The sequence below is a fragment of the Zalophus californianus genome, chromosome 15 (assembly GCF_009762305.2).
Source record: "Zalophus californianus isolate mZalCal1 chromosome 15, mZalCal1.pri.v2, whole genome shotgun sequence".
NCBI classification, from domain to species: domain Eukaryota; kingdom Metazoa; phylum Chordata; class Mammalia; order Carnivora; family Otariidae; genus Zalophus; species Zalophus californianus.
The window spans coordinates 89100039-89127295 of record NC_045609.1 but is presented as its reverse complement, the minus strand read 5'-3'; the positions used below and the strand labels follow the sequence as shown (position 1 = coordinate 89127295).

Below are 27257 nucleotides of genomic sequence, written 5' to 3'. Positions count from 1 at the left end.
GCAGGAACACGGAGGGCCCTCCCAGACGATCATAAGGGGCCATTACCACCATCCCCCTGAGGACATGGGGCACAATGCTGAAGTTGGGGGACGGCTCTGGGGCTTGTTACCACCACACCTGTGCCTGGGGGAACAGGGGACACCCTGCTGAACTCGGGGTGCTGCTCAAGGTCCATTACCTGCACTGTGCCAGGGGACAGGGGGCACCCCACTTGAAGTTGGGGACTGTGTGCGGTCCTTACGTGCACTCTTCCAGGGGAACGAGGCAAACCCTGAAATGTCCGCAACCCATCCCACAAAAACTCGGGTGAGCGGGGCCCTGGAGTTCACGGGGCTGGGGGATACCGCCAGTTGAAGGGCTTTCAAGGGAAAAAGAAAACTCATCTGAGTTCGCGGGATTAGCTCGCTCCCCGCCGCCTTCGAGAACCCCCAACTCCCATCCAGGGCGCACCCTGCCCCGGGGACCCCCACCCCAGCCCACAGCGCGCTCTCACCCAGCCAGGAACGCCACAGGTGAACTCTCTGGGAGCGGGCCCAGCTGCCAGACCTCTGCAACCCCCGGGCAGCTCCGGGTCCTCCCGCAGAGGTAGCTCCACCCCCACGCGGTGACTGGTCGGGGAGGGTGGTGCCCCGAGCCCATTGGATGCCGCGCCTGCCTCTACCGGCCAACCCGCCCTCACGCCCGCGGCTCCCCGCGACCGCAGGTGGTCCAGGAGGCCCCTCCTCAAGCCAGCACCTGGCTTGGCGGCGCAGGCATGGGCGGGGGTTATGGGCGGGGTCCGCCCCAGGCACACACCCGGCCCATTCCGCGGACGCCTCGGGCTTCAGACCACCCCCAGAGCCCTGCCCCTTCCCTTCCTGCACCAACCCTGCCTGCAGAGCTGTTCCTGGCCCCCCGCAAGGTCAGCCACACTCGGACCTTCCGAGGCTTTGGGCTTTAGGAAATGCAATGGTTTCACGCATTTCCAAGGCAGTTTTAAACCCAAAAAGTAATTCTCTAGGCGGGAAGAGCTTCACTTTCTGGTCTCACCCATGGAGTGGATAGTGCTTCTTGGACCTTCAAAGCATCCTTGTAGGATGAGCCCGTTTATGCTGGAATATATATACATATGCTTGGTTCTGCAGGGAAGCTCCAGGATGAAGAACAGCCGCCCTTCTGTGCTGTTGGAGTCGTGAACCAGGAACATTTATTTTTCACTTAAAATGAAAACGTATTGTTATTGTCGACACTAAATGAGCAAACCCTTTTAAACAGCTGAGAGAGAAAGGAAGAGAGTTTTATTCAAACCCACCGCAGGACAGCTGCCTGGGAGACACAATCTCCAGAAAGAAGGGAGTGCTCCGGGGAAGGAACATCTGGGGCAGGTTTATATATTTGTTCTGTGTTGTTTTACATACAGAGTTACACATCGTCATGAGGGAGAACGTTCCAGAAACTTATAGACTTCTTCCTATGCTTTCCGTTTGTGCAAGTCGGTATGACTTTAATCTTATGGGAGCCAGAGAGGTTCTTCCGTTTTTCTTATCTTTATGTTTGCAATGGCATTTTTGGGTTATCTTTTTCTTCTCAAACCAGATGTACAATATGTGCTTGGGACAGAAATAGGACCCACGCTCTGAGGTTTTGCCCATTCGGAACTTGGTAAAATGTTAAAGGATAGCTTCTCTGGGAGCCCAGGATCCGGGCCCATGGATGGTAAAAGATTAAAATTTCCATTATCATTAGAATTACTACTCAAGGGAGGAACTTGAGACAAAAGTACCTTTAACGATAGTACCAAGAAATCAAAATGATGCCTACAGAAGTTTACCTGTTCCATGGTCCACACGGGTAACAGAGGGGTTCAGAGACGCTGGGCTCCTCCCCTTCTCCTGCCCAAATCTCTGAAGCACACAGATAACTTAAAGTCAGAATTTTAGAACGACTAGACATCTTAGAGATGTCTGGCACCATTCCCTTAGACTACAGAATAAAACAGAGTAGCTCATTTTCACAGCACTAATGGAAACATGAAGTGCTCCTAAAGCTTGGATACACTGTCTCAGTTCTTTCCTTGCTGATTTTGACTAATGTAAGTCTTAGTCATACCATATAAACGCTACGATGGTTGGGAAGGAAATAATCGTAGCTAAGAGACTATTTCAGCTGTGTTTATAAGCACGGTCTCACTTTGTAGAAGAGGCTGAGCTGAGTGTTTTTAAATACTATTTCAGACCTCTCTTACGGTACACTCTGATCATACCAGAGCCTGAATCAACTAAAAAAAGATAGTTCTTTCAGTAACTGTAATATTAGAAAAATATTATAATGTCTCTATTCCTAGAGATCGTGGAGTATCTCACTCAAAGATCCTTCAATTACGATGGGCAGAGGTTAAAAGGCCAACTGAATTCATTCCAGTTGGCCACACAACATAAAATTCCTGATCCTTGATATGTTTCCAGATAGAGAAGACCAGAGATAAGAGGGAAATAGCAGGGCGCCTGGGTGGCTCAGTTGGTTAAGCGACTGCCCTCGGCTCAGGTCATGATCCTAGAGTCCCAGGATCGAGTCCCACATCAGGCTCCCTGCTCGGCGGGGGGTCTGCTTCTCCCTCTGACCCTCCCGCTCTTGCGCTCTGTCGTTCTCTCTCTCTCTCAAATAAATAAATAAAACCTTAAAAAAAAAAAAGAGGGAAATAGTACCGTGTATGGAATAACAAAGGATTTGGAGTCAGTTTGGAGATCCCACTTAGGTCTCTGACACTCAAATCCTCTGTGACTCGTATCGTTTCTGAGCCCCTGACTTACCATCTAGAAAATGTGACTAATAATACCTACCTCATAGTTTAGAAGTTCAAGAGGGAGAATTCCACAAAGAGCCAGTGTGATGGCGCTCAACGGCAGGTGCTCAGGAAGCCATAATTACTATTTGGATCTATTTCTTTTCCAGATAAATGAACACGTGTTGAAACCCTATTTCTAATAGATGACTCACAAGATGATTTTCAAACCTTAAGGAAGGTCAAGAAGCTGCTATTGTGTCATCTTTCACTCAGAAATCATGTTGTTGGACTGGTGAGGACAATACAATAGCACCATCGTCACTAGGAGTGTGGAGCTTCCCATTTCCACATGGCCATGTTGTCCCCCTTAGCTCAGGGCCACCAGAAAGGGCAGCTTGGGTGGGAGACACCATCATCACTAGGAGTGTGGAGCTTCCCATTTCCACATGGCCATGTTGTCCCCCTTAGCTCAGGGCCGCCAGAAAGGGCAGCCGGGGGCGACCACATACCAAGGCTGCCAGGTGTGGCTGAGGCAGGCAGAACTCGGACTTAAGCCTCAACTCCTGTCTACCTTATTTATAGTGCTCTTCATGGATAGAATGCCGTTGTCTGTGAGCTCTGATGTAGGAAAGATCGAGAATTTCCATTGTGATTCCCTCTCTGACCCTTAGGATATGTAGCAAAGTTACATTTAAGTTTTAAACATTGAGGGACTTCCTGGTTTTCTTTTCATTATGACTATGGCTCAATTCCCCTGTGGTCGAAGAATATAATCTAGTTAATTTCAGGCTTTTAAAATGTGTAGACTTGATTCACGGCCCAACGTATCGGCTATTTGGGTAAATATTCTAGGACCACTTGAAAATAATGTATTCTGCACTTACTATGTAATGTTCCATATATGTCAAATAGGTCACATTTCTTACCAATGTTTTGTCTGTTTTTCTATCGGATATTGCGAAAGGTATACTAAAATCTTCAAACAATGCTACTCTAGTCAACATTACTTTGGAGAATCTCCCAAGTGTTATAAGCCAAGAGAAACAAAAAGAATACCCATTGAGGAGATAATTGTGACTATTCACAGATAAGATGATGGTGTACATAGAAAATCCAAAGTAGTCTATAAATACACTATTAGAATTAAAAATGGAAAACTTGCAAATCTTAGAACCAAGGAAGCAATACAGAAAGCAGCCAGGGGGAAGAGATTTCTTACGTACGGAGGGAGGAACATCAGAATAATGTCAGAATAACACCAGGGAACTGGCAAGCCAGAAAGGGCTGGAAAGACAAGTACATGGTACTAAATGAGAACATGCAGCCAAGGATACATAGCCAGGAAAATGTTGCAAAAGAAAACCAAACTTGGGGCATCACAATGCCTGACTTCAATCTATATTACAAATCTGTGACAGGATGGTATTGGCACAAAAACACATAGATCAATGGAACAGAATAGAGACCCCAGAAATGGACCCTCAACTCTATGGTCAACCAATCTTTGACAGATCAGGAATGAATGTCCAATGGAAAAAAGACAGTCTCTCCAATAAATGGTGCTGGGAAAAGTGGACAGCCACATGCAGAAGATTGAAACTCGACCATTCTCTTACATCATTCACAAAGATAAACTCAAAATGGATGAAAGACCTCAAAGTGAGACAGGAGTCCATCAGACTCCTAGAGGAGAACAGAGGCAGTAACCTCCTCGACATCGGCCACAGCAACTTCTTTCAAGACATGTCTATAAAGGCAAGGGAAACAGAAGCAAAAATGAACTTTTGGGACGTCATCAAGATAAAAAGCCTCAGCACAGCAAACGAAACAGTCAACAAAACTAAGAGGCGACCCATGGAATGGGAGAAGATATTTGCAAATGACATTACAGTTGAAGGGCTGGTATCCGAGATCTATCAAGAACTCAAACTCAACACCCCAACAACAACAACAACAAAATAATAATAATCCAATAAGAAACGGGCAGAAGACATGAACAGACATTTCTCCAAAAAAGACATAAAAACGACTAACGTTTACCATCACTAGCCATCATGGAAATTCAAATCAAAACCACAATGAGATACCACCTCACACCAGTCAGAATGGCTAAAATTAACAAGTCAGGAAACGACAGATGTTGTGAGGATGTGGAGAAAGAGGAACCCTCCTTACACTGTTGGTGGGAATGCAAGCAGGTACAGTCACTCTGGAAAACAGTATGGAGGTTCCTCAAAATGTTAAAAATAGAACTACCCTACTAACTAACAATGGCACTACTGGGTATTTCCCCAAAGATACAGACGTAGTGAAAAGAAGGGGCACCTGAACCCCAATGTTCATAGCAGCAATGTCTGCAATAGCCAAACTGTGGAAGGAGCCGAAATGCCCTTCAACAGATGAATGGATAAAGATGTGGTCCATATATACAAGGGAAGATTACTCAGCCATCAGAAAGGATACATACCTACAATTTGCACTGACGTGATTGAACTGGAGGGGATTATGCTAAGTGAAATAAGTCAAGCAGAGAAAGACAGCTATCATATGGTTTCACTCATATATGGAACATAAGGAATAGTGTGGAGGACCACAGCGGAAGGGAAGGAAAACTGAATGGGAAGAAATCAGAGAGGGAGACAAATCACGAGAGACTCTGGACTCCGGGAACCTAACTGAGAGTTACAGAAAGGAGGGAGGTGGGGAGATGGGGTATCTGGGGGTGATGGGTATTAAGGAGAGCACATGTTGTGATGAGCACTGGGTTATATGCAAATAATGAGTCATTGAACACTACATCAAAAACCAAAGATGTACTATATGTTGGCTAACTGAACCTAATTAAATAAGTAAATAAATAAATATGCTTTCTACATGAAAAACAAATAATAATGAGTACAGAATTTCAGACTTGCAAATGAAATGTTCTCAAGATATGTATCACAGCAGTGTAAATAGACTTCACACTACCGGACTTTATACTGAAAATGTTTGAAATGGCAAAATCAATGTTATGATTTTTACAATTTTTTCCTTTTTTTATTATGTTGTGTTAATCACCATATATTGCATCATGTTTCCCTTCCTACTATCTTCTTCTTTTTTCTTAACATATAATGTATTATTTGTTTCAGAGGTACAGGTCTGTGATTCAACAGTCTTACACGATTCACAGCGCTCACCATAGCACATACCCTCCCCAATGTCTATCACGCAGCCACCCCATCCCTCCCAACCCATCCCCACTCCAGGAACCCTCAGTTGGTTTCCTGAGATTAAGAATTCCTCATATCAGTGAGATCTTATGATAGATTTTTACCATTTTTTAAAAGTACATTCTGTATGATTCCATTTTTATAAAGATTTTATTAATTTATTTTAGAGAAAGAGCGTGGCACGAGAGTGGTAGTAGACACAGGAGGTGGAAGAGAGAATCGTGAGCCCGCGCTGCCCTGAACACAGACCCTACGTGGGGCTCGATCCCACACCATGAGATCACATCCTGAGCCAAAATCAAGAGTCGGCGGCTTAACGGACTGAGCCACCATCCATCTCCTTGGGCATTAGTACTGGTGCATTGCCTGCTCTCTCCACCACCGCTGTGCTGAACACTCCTGAAAACACATCTGTGAAAAACCAGCCAGAGTTTCCGGGGGAGAGTCTGAGGCCAAGCACTGCCAGGTGATGGCTGCACCCGTGGCCTGGGATGGGTGCTGCTCACTGTTTTCCAGGCCTGGGGTGCCCAACACCCTTCTTTCCAGGGGACCTGCAGGGGACCCCAATGTCCTCAGGTACCTGAGGGCAACCCGGCCCAGGAATTCACCTTCTGTAGCAGAGGACAGATGGGACTTCTTTCTCTGGCCAGGAGTGTGAACCCTGATCCCGGGAAAGGAGAGCTCTCCTGGACTCCTCGCCCAGCCAGGCAGCTGTGGCCATGATGTATGTGACGGAGCCAGAGCGGCTGGGACTTGGAGGGAAAGAGTGCCTTAAACCAGCCTTGTGCGGGGCATGCGGGAGCAACAGCCCCTGCTTCTTGGGGAGCAGTGATGTGTGCAAAAGGGAGGAGGCTGGGGTGGAGCCTTCCAAGCCACACCACAGTCTCTCCCTTGGTTCTGAAACCAGCAGGAAGGGACCTCCAAGGGCAGAGACCAGACTCCAGGAGGATGCCTATCCAGGGAAAGGGGGTCCACTGGAGGGCACTGAAGCACCCAGCCCCACCGACCTGCAGGCCATTTGCACAGGATCACCTCCCACACTTCCTCAAAACGTTGTCCGTCTTCGTGTGTGGACAGTGACTGGCCCACTCAGGGCTGGTGCACTTCCAGAGGAGGACTAGAGACTTTTCAGGGCTTGCTCATGGGTCAGAGGACCACCGCCAAAGAAGCAGAGAATATCCCTCTTCCTCCGGAGCTGGGGAAGGCAGCCACCGTCCTGGGGCGGGACCAGTCCAGAAATGTGTTCTTTCTGAAGCCCCAGCCTTCCGTGGGCGTTGCTATGCCTGAGAAAGGCCCCCTCAGCCCCAGAGTCAGGAGCAGTGAGGAGCTGTCTCCAACCCTGGCCCAGGATCACGACCCGAAACCATCCTGTCTTTGGGAGGACAGGTCTCCTGCAGGAGCCAGGGAGGGGACTGGCCCCTCTCCCCTCCCCAGGTCCAGGACTCCCGGGACCTGCAAGAGCTCTTCATCTGAGGAGGAGTCATGGAGAGCAAGTGTGTCTCGTCAGCCCAGCAAGTGAAAGAACCAAACTCCAACGCTCAGGTTCTAACAGAAGCAGAATTTCAATGTACTGTTTGGGGGCAGCCTCCTCCCCTCTTAGGCCTACGGGGCCTTGTGGGACCCCAAGGAAAGTCTTTGTTCTCCTTCCCTCAGAGAGAGGAGCTGGCCCCGTGTGCCAGGGTCCCCACCGTGTTCCCAGTGCTGAGGAAGAGCCACACGCAGGGGCCTGGTGTCAGGAGTGTGGTCGGCCACTGCTCCTGGGCTCCCAGCCAGGGGCCTGGTGGCTGCATGGAAAAGCTGAATTGCTTTTGGGGGAAGGAGTGCTCACTGCCCACACCGCTCGCCATCCCCCTCTGCACTCTGCAATCCAGGCTCTGTGCCCAGCTTACGTCGATCACCAGCACTCCCCATGTTCCTGCCATGGGAGGGATCATTGAGCATCACCCCATTGCACAGAGGAGGAGAGCGAGGCCCAGAGAGGGGAGGTAAATGGCTCCAGTCCCAGAGCTGGTCAGCAGAGAAGCTGGAAAGCCAGCCCTCCAGAACCCCTGCTAGACCAGCCAGAGACTCCCTGAGTTGAAAGCGAGCCCTCCCCTGCCTGACAAGCCACGCACTGGCCCCTGACCTTCATGATGGCCTGTTCTTGACCGTGAAGGTGAGCTGGCCGACTAGGAGGGGGAGTCCAGCTGGTGCGACAGGCTGTAGCTACAGGACAAAGTGACACGTCTGAGCTAGCAGGAGCCACACTCTGGTCTCCCTCCCGGAGCCTGCCTGGGAGCTGGAATCTGGGTGCCCTAGGGGCCAGCACACAACAGGGTCTGCACTGACCAGGGAGCCATGGCCCCCAGGGAGAGTCCACTCTGCCCTCTCCCCGCACCTGCCTGGCCTCACCTCTCCTCACTGTGGGGCTGCAGGACCCGGAACCAGGCCCCATAGGGATGGCTCGGTTCCAGCTTGTAATGATTTCACAGCCCGTGGAGCCCCTGGGGCCGGAGGGAGGACTGGCTGTGGACCAGGACTGGGCTGGGGAGGATGCAGGGCCTTGTGGAGAGTGAAGGATGGGGCAGGGGCCGAGTCCTGGGGCCACTGCTCATGTCTAAAAAGGGCTGAAATCCCTGAATGCCCATGGGGTCCCTCATTACAGTAACGACCCCCTTCCCACTCGGGCATCCTGCTGGTGGGCCCCTCCACCCCGGCCTCCTTCCCGCCCCTCTGACTCCAGCCGGGGCTGCAGCCAGGGACAGGCTGGACCTCTGTCCCGGATCCTGCCAGGAAGACAAGGCAGAAGGAGGAGAGGAGAAGGGGAAGGGGCAGACTGATCTTCTCCCTGTCCTGAGTCGGCCTCCACTGATGCCTCCAGGTCCTCTGGCCCAGCCCTGCACTTAGCTGGACCCTGAGAGGGAGTCTGCATTCCAGGCCAGCTGGGTGGGAGGGGTATTCAATGACCTGTGCGTCCCCAGATGTCCTACCCACCTGGCCTTGCACCCTAAGGCCTGCCGCCCAGGGTGGGTGTGATTGCGGGGCCCAGTGGACTTTGGGGCCACAGAGCAGTTGGCTGTGGTGAGGGGATGTGGGGGACCGGTCAGGTGCAGAGCCATGGGGCTCATGTACATCCGCTGCAGGGCTGGTTCACCGTACAGGTGCTGCGTGCAGGTCTCCTTTGCACACCTGGCCATGACACACCTGGCTGGCCCTCTCGGTGGGGAGGCCTGGGTGCCTGGTGCACCTGTCCCCCACCTACCCCTGGAGGAGCGGCCACGTTCAAGCGTTTCCATGTCCAACCCTCAGGGACAGTTGGGAACCTGGGTCAAGAGAGGCAGGCACTGGCCCAGGACAACTGAGGGGTGCAGAGCCCAAGGAGCAGGGCTGCTCTCCAGTCCTGGGCCAGCCCCAACCCTCCCATGAGGGTCGCTTTGGGGGTGAGAGCCCCTCAGATCCTCGGGGAGAGCTACCCACCATGTCCCATGTGGGGACATGACCTTGGCATCCCCAGGCATGTAGAGGCATGTGCACCTGCAAACCCACCCACACGCACCACTCTGACTGCCCAGCTGGGGGTCAGAAGGGGAGGACACCCTGGGAGCGAGGTGGGGGACAAGGGGGAAAGAAGAAAGAGGTTGGAGACAGCTGGGCCATGGGGCAGGGCATCAGGACTCCTGGCAAGGACCCGGATCCAGAGCATGGGGAGGGGAGACAGGCCAGGCTGATGGTCAGGGGTCCCCAAGGGGCCCAGGGGGTTGCCAGGGCACTGGGAAAAGACAGGGTCTGGGTTCCGGTGACCACCACCACCCTGGGCACTTGGGAGTAGGAAGAGATACCCACCCCCAAGTCCAGAGGGCTATAGCACAAAAGGCCTCAGCTTCCTCTGCTGTCACTTGGGCTGCAGAGATGCAGTGTCCCAAGGGTCCCACGGGCTTGTAGAAGAGCCTGTTGGCCTTGGATCTCCATCCCCGACCCCTGTGATCCCAGTCTGGGGAAAATGTTTTCTACCCCCTCGAGGTCCTTCTCAGCAGAGGACAGACTCGGGGCTTGGGAGGCTGAGGACCTGGCTACGCAGAACGGGGCAGAGCACAGGGCCACCAGTCTGGAGACCAAGGTCAGGGCCCTCCTTGTTGCAGCCTCAGGGTCCCCATGTGGAAGAGGATCCAGAATCACTGCTCTGGTCAGGGTGAGGAGGCCTTAGGAAGGACTGGAGCACCGGGACCGGAGAGGGAAACGGGGACAAGGGAGGCTTCTGAGGTTTCTCACATCGCCCATGGAACCCACAGATCCTGCTCCTGGGAGAGACACAGACACAGAGACAGAGAAGGAGACAGAGAATGAACACAGGACAGAGGGAACCAGGAGAAGTCATAGACTTTCCTCCACCAGCTTGGAAATGACATCCCGGCATTTTGTGCCATTCCATTCCTGAGAGCTCCGTCACAGGCCATCCACCCTGGAGGGGAGGGGATTCCACAGGGATGTGTGACCAGGACTCAGGGGTATTAGGGGCCACTGTGGGGACTGCCCAGCACACGGGCACAGACGAGGCCCTGGGACCTGAGCCTAACCCTAATGGGAGCCCCTGGAAGTCTGTGTTGTGAGAGGACAAGGTCAGAATCAGTTCATTCCTACCTTCCCACGGGGGCTGGGACACAGGCAGGAGGGGGGTGGCTTTGCCTGGACCCCAGAGCAGACCCAAGCCCCTCTGAGCTGTGTTCCATGCCAAGCCCAGCTCCTTGGCTCATCCTTGCATTGCCAAGTATGCACCAGCCTCCTGTGATAGCAGGTATGGAACACGTGTAAGGTCCTACCCCTGATGGCGTCCCTAGAACTAGAAGCCAGAATACCCCGATGTGCAGATGGGGAGCCTGGGGAGGCCCTGAGAGGCACGGGGTCTGTCCAGGGTCATAGCCCTGGGCATGCGCAGGAGTCTGGTCTGAACCCAGCTCTGTGTCCTCACAGCAGGGACACCGGCTGCACCCAGGCCTCCCGGGGCTGTGGGTGGGCTGTGAGGGTGTCACTGTGTGGATGCGGCATGGGGGGAGGGTGAGCATTCCGCAGCGGGGGAGGGGGCCCCTCGGGGGGCTCTTGTGTGAGGAGGAAGTTGGGTAAGGGGACCCCAGGCAGTGGTGACCTCACTTCCCTGACAACAGAGCCCAACAGAATTTGGAACCCCGGTAACCAGGCACCCACATTCCACAGACAGCCCCCTGCCCAGCTCATTTCATTGGAGATCTTAATGGCAAAATGTTCACGTGTTGCCTGCCAAGGTCCCGAGGCTGCAGGTGGAAGAAGGCGCGCCTTGAGGACGCTGTCCCCCGCTGGGGATTTCATGTCAGGACTCCCCACCGCCTCTGGCCATTTGGTCGGAAGGACAGAAAGGTGACAGCACGAGGCCCAGAGCCGGCCACCCAGCCCCACTTGCTCTGATGACCTGTGTAGCCCCAGGTGCCCTCCCTGTGTGTGTGTGTGTGTGTGTGTGTGAGTGTGCACATGTGTGTGCATGTGTATGTGAGTGTATGTGTAAAGAGGGGTCATGGGGGTGGGGACTGGGCAGGAGGACAGTGCGGATGGCGGGCAGGGCTGTGATGCCTTGGGGCCGGCTACCGGTCCCTGTCTTTGCAGAAGGCCACGGAGGACACGGAGAGGCAGCTGGCGGACGTGCCCTCCTCCCTGACAGAGGGGGTGACCCCAAAGGCATCCCAAGAAACAGGTGCTGGGGGTTGCGAGGCAAGACCTCCGACACCACGCGGACCACCGTCCCAGGTGGTCGTCCACTGGACAGTGGTCCAGGAGCCGGAGCCCATGGAGGCCGAGGCCGAGGGTGAGAAGGGTGGGGCTGGGTGTTTGTGGTGTGTGGGGACGGGTCGGTGCGGCCCCACAAGGGAGGAGCCCCCAGAGGCTGGTGTGGGGCCACGAGCAAGGACTGGGCACAGAGCACACAGCGGGTGGACTGCAGTTGGGGAGACATCCCCGTGAAGGTTCCTTCCCGGCTGTGGCTTCTCTGGGAGGCCCTGGGCTGGGCTCTGTCTCTGCAAAGGCCCATGGAGAGTACGCACAGGGGTGAGCTTTTCTCCTCTCACAGCTGCTCCACCACCTGAGGAGCTAGAGCCCGATCTGGAGGGAGGGCTGGTGCCTGCAGTGACTTCAGGAGGAGACCAGGAGCCGGCAGGTGACCCGGCACCTGCCCACGGAGAGCCTGGCGCTGTCCAGGAAGAACTGGCACCTGCTCCTGCCCCAGCCCCTGCCCCTGCCCCTGCTACAGTTCCTGCCACTCCCCCTTCCCCCACCCCAGCCCCTGCCCCTGCCTCGGACCTAGATCCTGACCTGGCTCCTGCCCCTTCCCTTACCCCTGCCTCTGCCCCTACCCCAGCCCCTGCCCCTGCCTGTGCTCTTGTTCCTGCCCCTGCCCCTGTTCCTGCTCCTGCCCCTGCCAGAGCCACTGTCCCTGACCCAGATCCTACCCTTGCTCCTGCCCCTGTCTGTACTCCTGCCAGAGCCGCTGCCCCTTCCCCTGCCCCTGCCAGTGGTCCTGTTCCTCCCCCTGACCCAGATCCTGTCCCTGCTCCTGCCCTGGATCCTGCACCTGCCACTACTGCTGACCCTGTCCCTCCCCTTGCCCCTGCCCCTGTCCCTGCCCCTATCCTGAGCCCTGCCCCTACTCCTGCTCCTGCAGGGCTCCCACAGCCACATCCAGAGCCCACAGCCCTGCAGGGAGAGCTCCTTGTACAATCACCCTTAGTTCCATCCCCGGAACCCGAGACCCCGCCCGATTGTTTCATGCCCTCCCCCTGTGTTCTTTCTCTCTGGTACATATTAACTGTTATTTTATCCTTCCATGTCCTATATACTGTGTATTATTTGTTTTAAATAAAATTACTTGTTTTCAATTGAACACGTCTTGAGCATTAAGTACATGCCCAACGCTGTGCCACCGCACCCCAGAACATTGCCGCAGAATATCTCATTCCCCAAAGGAGTCCCCGAACCAGAAGCCCTCCCTGCCCATTTCTCCTGCAGCCCAGACCCTGGTGACCCCTAAGCTGCTTTCTCTCTCTGTTCCTTTACCTATTCCTGATGTTTCTGTAAGTGGAATCACACAATAGGGGCCTTTGTGTCTGCCCCCCTATTTTCAAAGGGGACTCGTTTTCTTCTGTGTTTCTTTGTCATAAAATTTCCCTTATTTGATATTGAAATCCCCGACGGATGACACATCAGATGGAATCATAAAGGCCACTTTAGGAATTATGGGCACAATCTCGGGGCCGAGACCCCTGGTCCTGCTGGGACACCACAGCCTGAACCCAGACAGGACAGGGCTGGTTCCTCCTGAGACCCACACAGAAACCAGGGAAATGCAGAAAGCTGGAAGACACACCACAAAGGGCAAAAGCATTGCTCAGAACCCAAGGCCAAGAGAAGGTTTCACCTGACTCTGGTCCAAACCACGCTCCAAGTCACTGGGTTCCACAGGGACGGAGACCAAACACATGCAAGTCCAAGGCGGAAGGATAGGCACGCAGGGAATATGGGTCAGAGATGCGGGAGCTCCTGGGGAAGGGCTCCGGCAAAGGAAACCCTATGGAGGCAGCGCTGGTCACCCTCAGACCGGCAGGTGTCTGGTCTGGGGACCAGCAGCCCTGGGGAGAACGTGAGGAAGTAGAGGTCCCCTGGAGAGAAGGGTGACAGGCACCCCTGTCTGGGAGAACAGTGAGCAGCACCCATCCCAGGCCACAGGTGCACCCATCCTCAGCCTCGGACTCAGCCCCGGAAACTCTGCCTCGGTTTTTCACACACGTATTGTCAGGATTGTTCATCACAGCGGTGCTGGAGAGAGCAGGGAATGGAACAGCACTAATGCCCAAGGAGATGGATGGGATCCACGGTCCCAGTTCTCATGACAGAATGCCCTGCAGCTACTGTCCCGGTGTCATCCGGGGCACAGGATCCGGGAAGCCCCTCCTGAGACCCACCCCTCCTGCCACCCTGCCCCTGGGAACATTGAGAATTGTTTGAGGAGGAGGGGGAGAGGATCCAGGATGACAGCAGGGTCCAAGCAGAAGGAAGGTCAGCACTGGGAGGACAGATGGACGTGCCCTGAGCCACCATCCAGGGCCCGGGCTGTGATGCCCTCAGACTTCACCCCAAATAAGGACTCCTGACTTATGGACCCAGCTTCTGTGGTTTTACTCCCTCCCTCATTCATTCTCTCCCTCATTCATTCCCCACCTCCAACCCTCCCCTCCCTCCCCCTCCCTCCCTCCCCTCCTTCCCTCTCCCATCCTCCCTCATTCAGCAGAGGATCTGGGGTCCCTGCTGTGTACTGAGCACTGGGGCTTCATCAGTGAGCACCCCACAAACCACATGGTCACGTCCACTGTGGGAGGTGACGGGGGCAGTCCTCAGGGCTAGCACTGGTGATGAGCACCAGGAATCTGCTCCTGAAAACACCGGCCAGTTGCACAAAGAATGGAGAGACCCATGCTTAGCACTTCCTCTAGAAAAATCTAGTCCTGAAAAGTGATGAAAAGTAAGTATATCCTAGACTTCATGCGATGTGAGTTCTAATGGCAGGTACCTACTGATTCCTAGAACCAACAAAGAGTAAATCATCCAGTGTCGACTGGGGTGTTGTGACCCAACTTTTCTGACCAAATGACACGTTTCAGCCAACATCTCCAGGGCCTCTGAGTTTTCCCAAGGGTCTCTGCGATTCTCTGATCCTTCCATCAACCTCCTTGGGAAGCTCTATCCTGTCGTCTTCCTTGTCTCCTGCCTCTTCTGGGACCCTTCCATGGCCTCCCCACCAGTGCCACCCCCACCAGGACTCCCTGTGCCCCCTGGCCTGACGCCCACATCCCATGCTGGGTCCCGTGAGCCCAGTGCTTTTTGCAAGGACTGTGTGCTCCCTCTGGGGTCACTTGGCATCTCTCTTGCAGTGGCCTGCATCTTCCTGTGCTGGGTCTCCTCTGAGCAGTCTGTGAGGCCAGACTGTACCCATGTCACGGGCATGGAAGCGAGAGTCCAGAAGGTCCAGACGACCTGCTCCCAGTCCCAGCGTGTGGAGCATGGGTCAAGGATGGTCCGCGAGCAGAGGAAGACTTGGGCCCAGGGAGACTGAGGGAGGATGTGGCACAGTGAGCCTGCAGGAGGAGAGTGAGCACTATGGGGGCCTGGTGCTCAGACCTGCTGGGAGACCGCATCTCACCCACAGCAGCTCTGTCCCCAGGGCTGGAGGGTGTCAGGGTAGCCACCCTCCGAGGCTCTAGGCTGACAGTGACTGGCAAGAGAGGAGGTGCACCTGATGCAGGAGAGAGCCCTCAGGCAGAGAGGAGGGGATAGGCTCTCCCCCAGCAGCAGGTGCACTGGGGCAGGCTGAGGGGCATCCGTGGACAGCAGTGCCTGCAGCTGGGGTCTCCACACAGACCCCCTCCTCAGGCTCAGCACAAGCTTGTCTGGATGGCCTTTGTCCCCCACATACAAAGTCTGGCCCAGGACCCTCCTCAAGCCCTGACTCCCAATCCTTTGACCTCAGCTCAAGCGACAAGAAATGGCCAATAGTTTAGGTGGGGTTGGGTGCACAGGGACATTTGCTTTTCTGGCCCATGCTGTAACATTGCTGGCATTTTAAAGATCTCAGGGCTTTGATTCAAAAACGGTAGGATGCCGGGGACCCCAGGCGGCTTTCGGGAAACCTGCCTCTGGGCCTTGCAGCCCTCCCATCCCACCAGTTCTGCTCAGAATCCCTCCAGGTCACAGACCCACAGTCTTGGCTCCTCAGATGGCCCGGACGATACACCTTCAAAAAGCGATCCCGGTGGGGCAGCAGGACACACTGTGGATTCCAGCAAATACACCTCCCAGAAACTGAGGGTGCTGCTGGACGAGCTGTCTGAAAACAGCCATGTCAGGGTTCCAGGAAGATACCAGAGGCACAGGAGTAACTGAGGAGCATCTGAAGGTCAGGTAGGGGCAGTCAGAGCTTCCAGACCCTTCTTCCCTAAAGCTCCTCATTCCTCAGCCTTTCTTCCGGTGATTCTGCCTGGTTTCTATTTGCCCCAACTGTTATCCATTGCCTTAGGCAGCAGAGACTCACGTATGCCTTTAAATGTTTTGGACATTGAATGTCCTCCAGTAGCCACTTCACTGCTGGGAGAGTTGGTAGCAAGCAAGAAGTCCCAGAGGACTCCAAGGGTCTGGACTTGGTGTTTCCCTCTTCTGAGATGGGGACACCTGTGGGAGGTGCAGGTGGTCAGCTGGGGGAGGGGGGCAGGCACCTGACGTGGACAGATGGGGCACAGGTGAGGCCCGAGGCCCCCGGGGTATGTGCCTGGCATCCGGACTGGACAGGTCTTCAGAGCTGCAGACTGGCTGGGATCATCTTCAGGCTGAGGAGGAAGGTGAGGGGAGCAGAGGGGACTGAGGAGGTTCGGCTCAGACAGGAGAGGGCTGAGCCACACTTTTGGGGGAAAAGCGGGGTCAGGTTCAGGCTCACAGGGACAGACCTTGAGGCCATTATGCCATGTGAAATAAGCCAGTCCCTAAAGGACCGACACTGGAGGACCCCACTTGTGAGGGATGGAGAGCACTCCCATCACAGAGGTGGAAGGAGCTGCTGGGTGCCGGGGCTGGGGAAAGGGAATGGGGGGTTAGGGTCTCGTGGGTAGAGGTTCAGTTGGGGATGATGAAAACATTGTGGCAATGGACCGGAAGTAGCCGGTGCAGAACAGGGAATATACTTATTGCCACTGAAACGCGCTTCATGGTATCAACTGTATGTCCATTATACCACAATACAAAAGAAGTGAGTCAGGACGTCGGGGCCGTCACAAATCCCTGGAGGGCCCAGGAGCAGGGAGCCTGTATCTTAGTTCTCGTTCTCACGCTCTGCCCCTTGTTGGGTGACTGAGCTCAGTAAGTGCTTGCTAAGACACAGTGCAGGCAGCTGGTCCAGAGAAAGTGCACAAGTGCAAACCCACTGGTGGGCACGGAGGAATCCCAAGGGGACGCGCATCCAGACGGAGCGAGTGCCCACATTTCACAAACACCAGCATAGAAATAGCCATTTATTTTTTTAAAGATTTTATTTATTTATTTGAGAGAGAGGGAATGAGAGACAGAGAGCACGAGAGGGAAGAGGGTCAGAGGTAGAAGCAGACTCCCTGCTGAGCAGGGAGCCCGATGTGGGACTCGATCCTGGGACTCCAGGATCATGACCTGAGCCGAAGGCCGCCGCTTAACCAACTGAGCCACCCAGGCGCCCAGAAATAGCCATTTAAAACCAAGGCAGGAACCTTATATAGCCCAGAGGGCTCCACGCTCCTGGAGGTCGAGCTAGTGGCCACGGCCAAGGCCTCTGGTGGTGAGGGCACTGGGGGGTCTGAGAGGTGACTCGGCGCACCCTGACCCTGAAGCCCCATGGCTGCGGTGAGGTGTAAGGACTGGGAGGGAAGACCCGGCCAGCGCCTGTTCTGGCTCCATGGCTGCTACAGGGCTGCTCCCAGCCCCAACAGGCAATGTCTGTTTAGAACCAGAGAGAAAACCTTTTCCCTCAATCGTTCTTTTTAAAGATGGTTGCTCAGCATTGACACAGAAAAAACCTCTGACATAAAACTGGAGCCGTTCACAGCTGCAAATGACCCCGAAATGATCAAAATGTAGTGACCACAAAGAGAGGAACGTGTGCCCCCAGGCAGGCCTCCTGTGCACAGGGGTGCCTGGGGCGTTGGCGTGCCCGTGCAAGCAGTGCTGGGCTCCACAGTTTCCCTCAAGGGGACAGAAGTAGGAATCTGCTCTGACAGCTCCGCTCAAGGCAGCACCCCCTGATGGAGACGGGGGCAGCCCCTCGTGACTTCCAGATGTCCTGGTGATTCTTGGGCACAGCCATGGATCTCAGCTTCTTCGTGACCCAGGGAATGATGGGGGGCCAGCCCAGCAGCCTCGGGTCCCGCAGATCCTCCAGGGGACAGCCCAGCAGCCGCGGGTCCTGCATGGCCTCTGGGGGCAGCCCCTCATGAGTTCTGTGTGTCCTGGTGATTCTTGGGCATGGCCCGAATCTCAGCTTCTTCATGACAGGGGCCAGCCCAGCAGCCGCGGGTCCCACAGGTCCTTCAGGGGACAGCCCAATACCGTGGGTCCCATAGCTCCTCTGGGGACAGCGCCTCATGAGTTCTGGGTGTCCTGGTGATGCTTGGGCACAGCATGGATCTCAGCTTCTTCATGACCCGGGGAATGATGGGGGGCCAGCCCAGCAGCCGTGGGTCCCACAAGTCCTCCGGGGAGAGCACCTTGGTGGGCCTGTGCAAGTCCCGTGCGCTCCCTCTGGGGTCACTTGGCATCTCCCTTGCAGCGGCCTGCGTTCTTCCTGCGATGGGTCTCCTCTGAGCAGTCTGTGAGGCTGCACTGTGCCCATGTCACGGGCACGGAAGCGAGAGTCCAGAAGGTCCAGATGACCTGCTCCCAGTCTCACCATGTGGAGCCTGGGCAGGGAGTGGTCCCTGAGCAGAGGAGGACTTGGGCCCAGGGAGCCTGAGGGAGGATGTGGCACAGTGATCCCACAGGAGGAGAGTGAGCAATGTACGGGCCTGGTGCTCAGACCTGCTGGGAGACCACATCGCACTGGCTCTGTCCCCAGGGCTGGAGGTTGTCAGGGTATCCACCCTCCCAGGCTGCAGGCTGGCAGGGACTGGCAGGAGAGAAGGCCCCTGGTACAGGACAGAGCTCTCAGACAAAGAGGAGGGGGCAGGTGTTCCCCCAGCAGCTGGAGGAACTCTGGGTAGCCACCCTCCCAGGCTGCAGGCTGACAGTGACTCGCAGGAGGAGGCGCACCTGGTGCAGGAGTGAGCCCTCTGCAGAGAGGACGGGGCAGGTGCTCCCCCAGCAGCAGGGGCACTTGGACAGCCTGAGGGGGCATCAGTGGACAGCAGTGCCTGCAGCTGGGGTCTCCACACAGACCCCATCCTCAGGCTCAGCACAAGATTGTCTGATGGCCTTTGTCCCCCAAATACAAAGTCTGGCCCAGGATCCCCCCTCAAGCCCCAACTCCCAATCCTTTATACTCAGCTCAAGTGACAAGAAATGGCCAATAGTTTAGGTGGGGTGGGTGCACAGGGACATTTGTTTTTGTGGCCCATGCTGTACCGTGGCTGGCATTTTAAAGATCTCAGGGCTTTGATTCGAAAACGGTAGGATGCCAGGGACCCCAGACAGCTTTTGGAAACCTGCCTCTGGGCCTTACAGCCCTCCCATCCCACCAGCACTGCTCAGAATCCCTCCAGGCCACAGACCCACAGTCTTGGGTCCTCAGATGGCCCAGACGATGTGCCTTCAAAAAGCGATCCTGGTGAGGCTGCAGGACACACTGCAGATTCCACCAAATCCCCCTCCCAGAAAGTGAGGGTACGACTGGACCAGCTGCCGAAAACTGACAGGTCAGGGTTCCAAGAAGACACCAGAGGCAGCATCTGAAGGCCAGGTAGGGACAGTGAGAATCTCCAGTTTTGCCTAGGGGCAGCTCCCGTCCCCCTAAACCCTCAGTGGGATGGCTTTACTGGGGGATTGGGGGGGACCATGCCTGGAGGACCCATGGCTCCACTGTTAGAGGTCGCCGACTTGATCAGTGCACAGGTGGGGAAACCTGGCCACACCCAAAGAATTTCTAGAAACAGTAGCCATCTCAGTGGTAGCTGACCTGGGAGGTCAACCTTCCAGCTGCCTGAGGTGGGATCGAGCCACAGACCAGCACACTAGCCAGAAATGGAAGAAGGAGAACAAGTTCTTCATTTCATAGTTTCTAAGTCACCGGTTTGTGCCTACGGTCAGTATACTTTGCATCCTGGGAAATCTCTGCCTGTCGAAGGTCATGAAAATGTTCTCCTCATGTTCTCTGCTGGAGTTCTTGAAAAATCTCTGGTTTATAGGTAAAAATCATCCGGAATTGACTTTGGTTGGCACAGCCATGCTGGGAAAAGGATGGATTTTCCCCAAAATACTAAACATAGAACTCCTGTATGATCCCACTATCAGATAGACCTTTTCAGGAAATGAAGTCAGTTTCTCGAAGTAAGATCTGCACTCTCCCACCCAATCTCCCTGAGGAGGGGCGGCCACCCTTAGCAACCCTCCCCTTGAGGCAGGCGCCTCCCTGGACAAGGGGCTACCCCAGGGCTGGGAGGTCTCCACAGCAGCACACCCAATATCCTGGATACTAGGAGACAGAGTACAGCACCAGGCCAGTGAGGGTCAGGACACACTAACCCAAATATGGCACCTTGGCAAATTAAATATAGAAGCTAAAAGAACTTTTGCATAGAGCAGAAGCAAGAAGGTCTCTCTGACCCCCAGCCATCAGCCTTTCTTCCCTTAAGCAGGTCAGAAGACTCCCATGTGGAACTTTCTCTCCCCGGACCACAGGGATGATGTGCTTATCACCAGAGTCAAGGAATTTAGGACCACGGGGTCTATACGAACACACCTGGTTAAACGAACCCTTATCTTCCTAGTTACCTTCTTTACCGTTTACGAGCCCTAGACCAAACCCCTGTGTCTGTCAATTCTTCACACACTTACTGCTTCTTTGTCTAAAAGGTAGAAGAGCTGTCTGCTCCAGTCACCTCTGCTGGTCGTCATGGTCTTGTGAGGTTCCCACCAAAACAATCAATACATTTTGCTTGCTTTTCTCCTGTCCATCTGTCTTTGTCAATTTCCAGACTCAGCCAGGGACCTTAAAAGGGTTGAGGAAAACTTTTTCCTCTCTTGCAACACTGTGGGGCGGGGGGTGCGGAGTCAGAAAAATCCATCCCATCTTCCTGGCTTTGGTGAAAACGGACCTCTACTGGGAAGCAGCACAGGACAGTGCATGGCTGGAGGAGCCAGGGAGAGAGACACATGGAACATGTAGGAGCTATTGGCCCCCAGCCAGGGGACTTGGCCCCAGTGACAAGTCCAGGGTGTGATTATGATTATTATAATGGAAGCATCCCGAACATCAGACCTTCCCCACGCCAGGCTTCATGATTGCTGCTCGTTGTAGTTGCTACTGTTGGTTTAGTGACTTTTCTGAACTTACTTGTCAAGTCTGTATTCTTTGCTGTGTGTATGGCTACTGAATCCCTGTGCTGTTAACTTAGTGGTCAGCCAGTGGCTGGGCAGAGAAGTCACCCCTGTTTCCGAGCTATGGGCTACAGATTGGAGGTCCCCACAACCTCTTCAGGTTTGAATAATCTGCTCCAGTGGCTCATGGAACTCAGAGAAACATGTTACTTACTAGATGACCAATTCATTGAAAGGACAGAACTCAGGGCCAGGCAGCCAGAAGCGATGAGCAGGGCAAGGTGTATAGAAGCAGCTCAGAGCTTCCCTGCTCTCTGAAAGAGGCCTTTGCCCACCTCCACTCTGACCTTCGTCTATACTTCCTAACTGATGACGTCCTTCCTTCTGACTCATCTGTTAACTCGAGTGAAAGACCCGGTGGGCACCAAAACGACTCCTCAAGTACTAACCACTGCTGCCGTCCTGGTGATTCTGGGCACAGCCATGAATCTCAGCTTCTTCATGATGGGGGGCAGCCCAGCAGCTGTGGGTCCTACAGGTCCTCTGGGGACAACACCTTAATGGGCTTATGGCCCAGCAGGTACCTGTTCAGGTGGCTCTCGTCGTGCCACACAGCCTCGATCCCATTGGCCAGGTTGACCCCCATTGTCTGGTGACAGGCCAAGGTCAGTTGGTGAACCTCTACCACCGACCCCCCAGAAAAGGCCCCCTTGTAGTCAAAGTAGCCCTTGCCCCTGGGAAATGTGCACCTGGGACTGTGGCCAATGCTCGTAGCTGAAATCCTTGTGGGCCGCCTGGTAGAAACCGGGGTGCAGGGTGCCAAAGAGGGTCTCCATACTCACGTGGTCGCGGAACTTCATGTCCACCTCTGTGCACACCAGGTAGTCCACCTCACAGAGGAATTGTGGAGTTAATCTTAGAAAATATATTGTCAGCCCTAAGGAGTGATTGTGGAAGCAGCTGAAACGTCAGCAGCGTTCCTGTTCTCAGGCTACTGACCACAATGGCCCGGTAGGAGCAGGATCCCATGATCCCCAGGGGCAGGGCAAAGGTTAGGAGCCAGGAAAGAATGTAACCCTCCGTGCCCCCCTTCCTGCACCTGGTGTTTGCTAGCACAAACGTCCCACTCTTCCCCGATCCCATGACGGCCTCCCTGCGTGCCTGTGCGTAGAGGAGGGTGCAGGCCTGCTTCACAGCTTCAGCGTACTTGCCATCCCTTTGTCCTCCTTTCCCACGCTTTGAGGCGTCTGCCTTTGCTTTTCTGATAAAAAATGACGTAAAAGCGATATGCAGAACCCAGCTGCTGCTGCCCTACTTACAGAGGCAGCCCTGCATGGCCGCTCAGATTGGTGTCTGAGAACTTTATTTCAGCGCACGATGATGGGAAAAGCTGCTTACAGAAGCGGCGGATCATCACGTGCTCTGCATGGACGCGTCCTCCCAGCGCGGGGTGCCGGGAACCTCGAGCACCACCACCCTCCGGCCTTCCCGGAGGGGCACATGGGGCCCGGCGGGCAACTGATTGGTGAAGACGTAGTAGGTGACCCTGTGTCCCACCATGAACTGCTTCTCAACTCTCTGCGGGAACATCTCCAGGAAGACCATGTATCCACAGGGACAGGGGACAGGGCTGGAGGAGGGTCACTGCCAGAGGCTGGCAGCAGGACCCCAAAACTTGGGCCGTAAACGTGTGCACTTTCTTCAAGGGGGGCAGGCCCTGGGCTGCTTTAAGCAACAGCCACCCTCCTGGCCTGGCCTGAGCGCGTCTGCTGGTGGGGCCTCCCTACCTTTGGCTCCCAGAGATGGGAGCCATCAGGACCCCATCTTACAAAGGGGAGCCTGAGGCTTAGAGGCTAGAAACCCATGCAGCTGATTCTACCCAGTCTGTAGGCCATAGAAACAAGGGCTGTGCCCAAAGGTGCTCAACTCATGGCAGGTGGGGACAGAACCTGCAGGGGGTCAGCCAGGGGAGGGGACGTGCAGGGTTTGCCGGGGAGCTCAGCACAGGGGGAGTGTTCCTGGCTCTAGCATGCTGACTGTCGGGCTTCATGGGTCACAGGGTCACCTACCCTAACCCTAACCCTTAACCCTAGCCCCTAACCCTAACCCCAACCCTAACTCTAATCAAACATCATGCTCAATTTTGACGACTGACAGCTCTACTCTGAAATCAAAAACAAGTCCATCATGCTGGCTTTCACTCATTGCTCAGTATCGTACTGAAAGTTCTACCCAGAATGATAAGGCAAGAAATCCACATGTGGAAGAAAACAGTAGAACTAGGTCTATTCAGAGACCAGAGATGACATCATCTTATAGACAGAGCTTCCTAAACAATCAACAAATGATTACAGCCAGTTAATATCAATACACAAGAATCTCTCTTATTTGTATACATTAGCCATGAATCATCCAAAAAATAATTTAAGAAAACAATTCCATTTTAGGGAACATTATCGTTGACAAAATACTTAGGAATAGATGTAATCAAGGTGCAAGTCTTGTACGCTGAAAATTACAAAACATTGCTGAAAGAAAGGGAAACCTAAATAAATCTGAGGACCCCACGGTGATGAAAAGACATACTATTGATAAGATGGCAATAGTACACAATGCAATGTGGAAATTCAATGTGTTCCCAAGAAAATTCACAAAGGCCTTTGGAAAGAACTGCACAAGCTAATCCTAACAGTCATATGGAATTTCAAGGGACCACAAAATAGCCAAAACAATCTTGAAAAAGAAAATCAAAGGTGAAAGGTCGTTCTTCCAAAGTTCAAATATTAATACAAAGCAACAGTAAATAAAACATTTTGATACTGTCATAAAGGTATGCATTCACCCTGAAAAAATAATACATTATATGTTAATTGAATTTAAATTTAAAACATTTTTAAAAATAAATAATTTTTTTAAAAAAGATATGCATACAGATCAGTGGAATTTAAGTGAGAGCCCAGAAATAAACCCCTTCATCTATGGTCCACTGAATTTTGACAAGGGTGGACAACATTACACTGGGGGAGAGAAGGGTCTTTTCAACAAAGGGTGCTAGACAATTGGCTATCCGTGTACAGAGGAATGAAACTGGACCCTTACCTCACACCACATATAAACATTAACTCAAAATACATTAAAGGCTTAAATGTAAGAGGTAACACTATAAACTCTAGAAGAAATAAGTGGGGATAAATCTTCATAACCTTGGATCTAGCAATGCTATCAGATCTGACACCAAAGCGTAAGAAAGCAAAGAAAAAAATAGATAAAATAATATCCTCAAAATTAAAAATCTCTTCTGGGTGCCTGGGTGGCTCAGTTGGTTAAGCGTCCGACTCTTAATTTTGACACAGATCATGATCTCGGGGTCATGAGATAGAGCCCACGTCAGGCTCCACACTGAGTGTGGGGCCTGCTTAAGATTCTCTCTCCTTCTCCCTCTGCCCCTGACCACTCGCACACTCACTCACTCTTAAAAAAGAAATGTAAAAAAAAAAAATTAAAAATCTTTGTACATCGTAAGATACTATCTGGAAAGTGAACAGATAGCCCGCCGAATGGAAGAAAATATTTGTACATTATGTATCTAATAAGAGTCTGTTGCCCAGAACATGTAAAGAGCGTTTACAACTCCTCAGCAAAAAGACGACCCATTTCTTAAAATAGACAAAAGACTTGGATAGACCTTTCTCCAAAGAAATCATACAAATGGTGAATAGCACATGAGTAGATGTTAAACATCCTTAGTCTTTATGGAAATGAAGGTTTAAACCAGTTAGATGTCCTTTTACACACAAGAGAATCTCTATAATCAAGAAAAGTAAAATAACAAATTTTGGAAAGGATGTTGAGAAACGGAAACCCTTACACCTTGCTTGTGAAAAATGGTGCAGTCTATGTATAAAATATTTTGGCATTTAGGCAAATAGATCAAAGTAGAATGACCGTATGGTTCAACAATTATACTCCCAGATACATACCCCAAAATTGAAAGGAGAAGTACCCTTATTCAGCGCAGCATTTTTCACCGCAGCCAAAAGCGGGAAGCAACCCAAGTGTCCACTGACAGCCGAATGGATAAACGAAACGCGGTGTACACAGCACGGAGCACGATTCAGCCTTAAAAACGAAGGGGGCTCTGACACAGGCGACACCACGCATGAAGCGGGAAGTCATCACGCTGAGCGACATCAGCCAGTCACAGAAGGACAGACGCCCTGTGGTCCCACTTACCGGAAGTGTCCCGAGACACACAGTAGAATGTGGCTGCCGGGGCCGAGGGGAAGGGGACGGGGAGCTGGCGTCTCCCGCAGACAGAGCCGCCCTCGGGGAGAAGGAAGAAGTTCTGGAGAACGACGTGCCCCCGCGGGACCCCAGCTACGGCCGGGAACTGCGCACCGGACACGTTCTGAGGGTTCGGTGGTGGGTCCGCGGGACGGCGCCCCGTCGGCGGTAACACGCCCTGAGGCAGCCCGCGTCTACACAGCGCGCCCCTCCTCCGCGGGGTCCTGTGAGCTCGCACCGCGTCCGCAGTCCCCGCTCAGGCGGCTTCTCCTCACCTCCTCCTCCCTCGGCGAGTCCTGAGGAGGCCCGGCCCCTGTCAGCGTGGACGCGACCCACGTCCTCCCGAAGTCCCCACAGCGGGTCCTGAGGGGGCCCGGCTCCCGTCAGCGTGGACGCGGACCCACATGCTCCCGAAGTCTCCACAGCGGGTCCTGAGGGGGCCCGGCTCCCGTCAGCGTGGACGCGGCCCCACGTCCTCCCGAAGTCTCCACAGCGGGTCCTGAGGGGGCCCGGCTCCCGTCAGCGTGGACGCGGCCCCACGTCCTCCCGAAGTCTCCACAGCGGGTCCTGAGGAGGCCGGCTCCCGTCAGCGTGGACGCGGCCCCACATCCTCCACAGCGGGTCCTGAGGGGGCCCGGCTCCCGTCAGCGTGGACGCGGCCCCACATCCTCCACAGCGGGTCCTGAGGGGGCCCGGCTCCCGTCAGCGTGGACGCGGCCCCACATCCTCCACAGCGGGTCCTGAGGAGGCCGGCTCCCGTCAGCGTGGACGCTGACCCACGTCCTCCCGAAGTCTCCACAGCGGGTCCTGAGGGGCCCGGCTCCTGACCGTGGCTGAGGCCCCAAGTCCTCCCGAAGCCTGGGCGTCAGCACAGTGGGTCGGTCCTGAGGCCTTGGAACACCTGTCCTCGCCCCGGAGGAGGAGGGCTGAGCGCGCATGCCCCGCACGGGTCGCGGGGCGGGACTCGGGCGCCCCCTGCGGGAGGTGGGGGCAGTGCAGGATGCGGTGCACTCAGTTCCGTGGACGCACCTGTCCCTTCTGGGGTCCAGCTGAATCCATTACATTTGGGAAATTCGAACTGAAATGGAGTCCAATTATCCCCTGACTTCTCCAGAAATAGAAACTATTAATTAGAAACCGTACGGAATTAAGTGAAATGCAGACACAGGCTTTACAACTTACACCAAAATTCATTTAAAATTGTAGATAAATTTAAAATGTAAAACTATCAAAATAAAGGGGGCGCCTGGGTGGTTCAGTCGGTGAAGCGGCTGCCTGCGGCTCAGGTCGTGATCCCAGGGTCCTGGAATCAACCCTCCGTCGGGCTCCTTGCTCAGCAGGGAGCCTGCTTCTCCCCTGCCTGCTGTTCCCCCTGCTTATGCTTGCTCTCTCTCTCTCTCTCTCTCTCTCTCTCTCTCTCTCCCTCTCTGTCAAATAAATAAATACAATCTTTCAAAAAACAAAAAGTAAAAAAAGAAAATCCACATGGTCTTGGGTTCAGTGATGAGCTTTAACACACAACACCAAAAGCCAATCCACAAATGAAAAAAATTGATAACATGAACTTCCTAAAATTAAAACTTTTGCGGGGCGCCTGGGTGGTTCAGTCGTTAAGCGTCTGCCTTCGGCTCAGGTCATGATCTCAGGGTCCTGGGATCGAGCCCTACATTGGGCTCCCTGCTCAGCGGGGAGCCCGCTTCTCCCTCTCCCACTCCCCCTGCTTGTGTTCCCTCTCTCGCTGTGTCTCTCTCTGTCAAATAAATAAATAAAATCTTAAAAAAAAAAAACTTTTGCTCTGTGAAAGACCTTGCTCAGAAAACTAAAAGACAAGCCACGAACTGAGAGGAAATATTTGCAAAGCGCAAATCTGGTAAAAGATTTGTATTCAAAAAATACAAAAGACTATCAGAACTCAATGATAAGGAAACAAACATCCTAATTGATAATGGGTAAGGAT

The 27257-nt window shown here is 53.7% G+C and overlaps 2 protein-coding genes and 1 pseudogene across 3 annotated transcripts in view; 1 reads left to right on the top strand and 2 right to left on the bottom strand.

Annotated features, from left to right (window-relative positions):
* Positions 1-25627, bottom strand: part of LOC118356327 (voltage-dependent N-type calcium channel subunit alpha-1B-like) — a 50585-nt gene extending 24958 nt beyond the window's left edge. For both annotated transcript variants that reach the window (XM_035724265.1, XM_035724264.1), the window contains exon 1: positions 25576-25627. The gene's annotated coding sequence lies outside the window, so the exon portion shown is untranslated. The remainder of the gene's footprint in view (positions 1-25575) is intronic.
* Positions 11160-12835, top strand: LOC118356319 (skin secretory protein xP2-like). Its single transcript, XM_035724139.1, has 3 exons — positions 11160-11347; positions 11591-11789; positions 12051-12835. Exons 1-3 carry the CDS (start codon positions 11213-11215, stop codon positions 12833-12835), a joined length of 1119 nt encoding a protein of 372 aa, XP_035580032.1. The 5' UTR covers positions 11160-11212.
* LOC118356328 lies at positions 20741-24364 on the bottom strand (annotated as a pseudogene).
* Positions 25628-27257: the final 1630 nt, after the last annotated feature.

What these genes read in the sequence shown, in the direction of transcription:
- LOC118356319 (XM_035724139.1), top strand. Translation starts at nt 11,213, where the DNA reads ATGTTCACGTGTTGCCTGCCAAGGTCCCGAGGCTGCAGGTGGAAGAAG. An exon ending in TTGGTCGGAAGGACAGAAAG is followed by an intron (nt 11,348 to 11,590) that starts GTGACAGCACGA and finishes CTGTCTTTGCAG; the next exon opens with AAGGCCACGGAGGACACGGA. An exon ending in CATGGAGGCCGAGGCCGAGG is followed by an intron (nt 11,790 to 12,050) that starts GTGAGAAGGGTG and finishes CTCCTCTCACAG; the next exon opens with CTGCTCCACCACCTGAGGAG.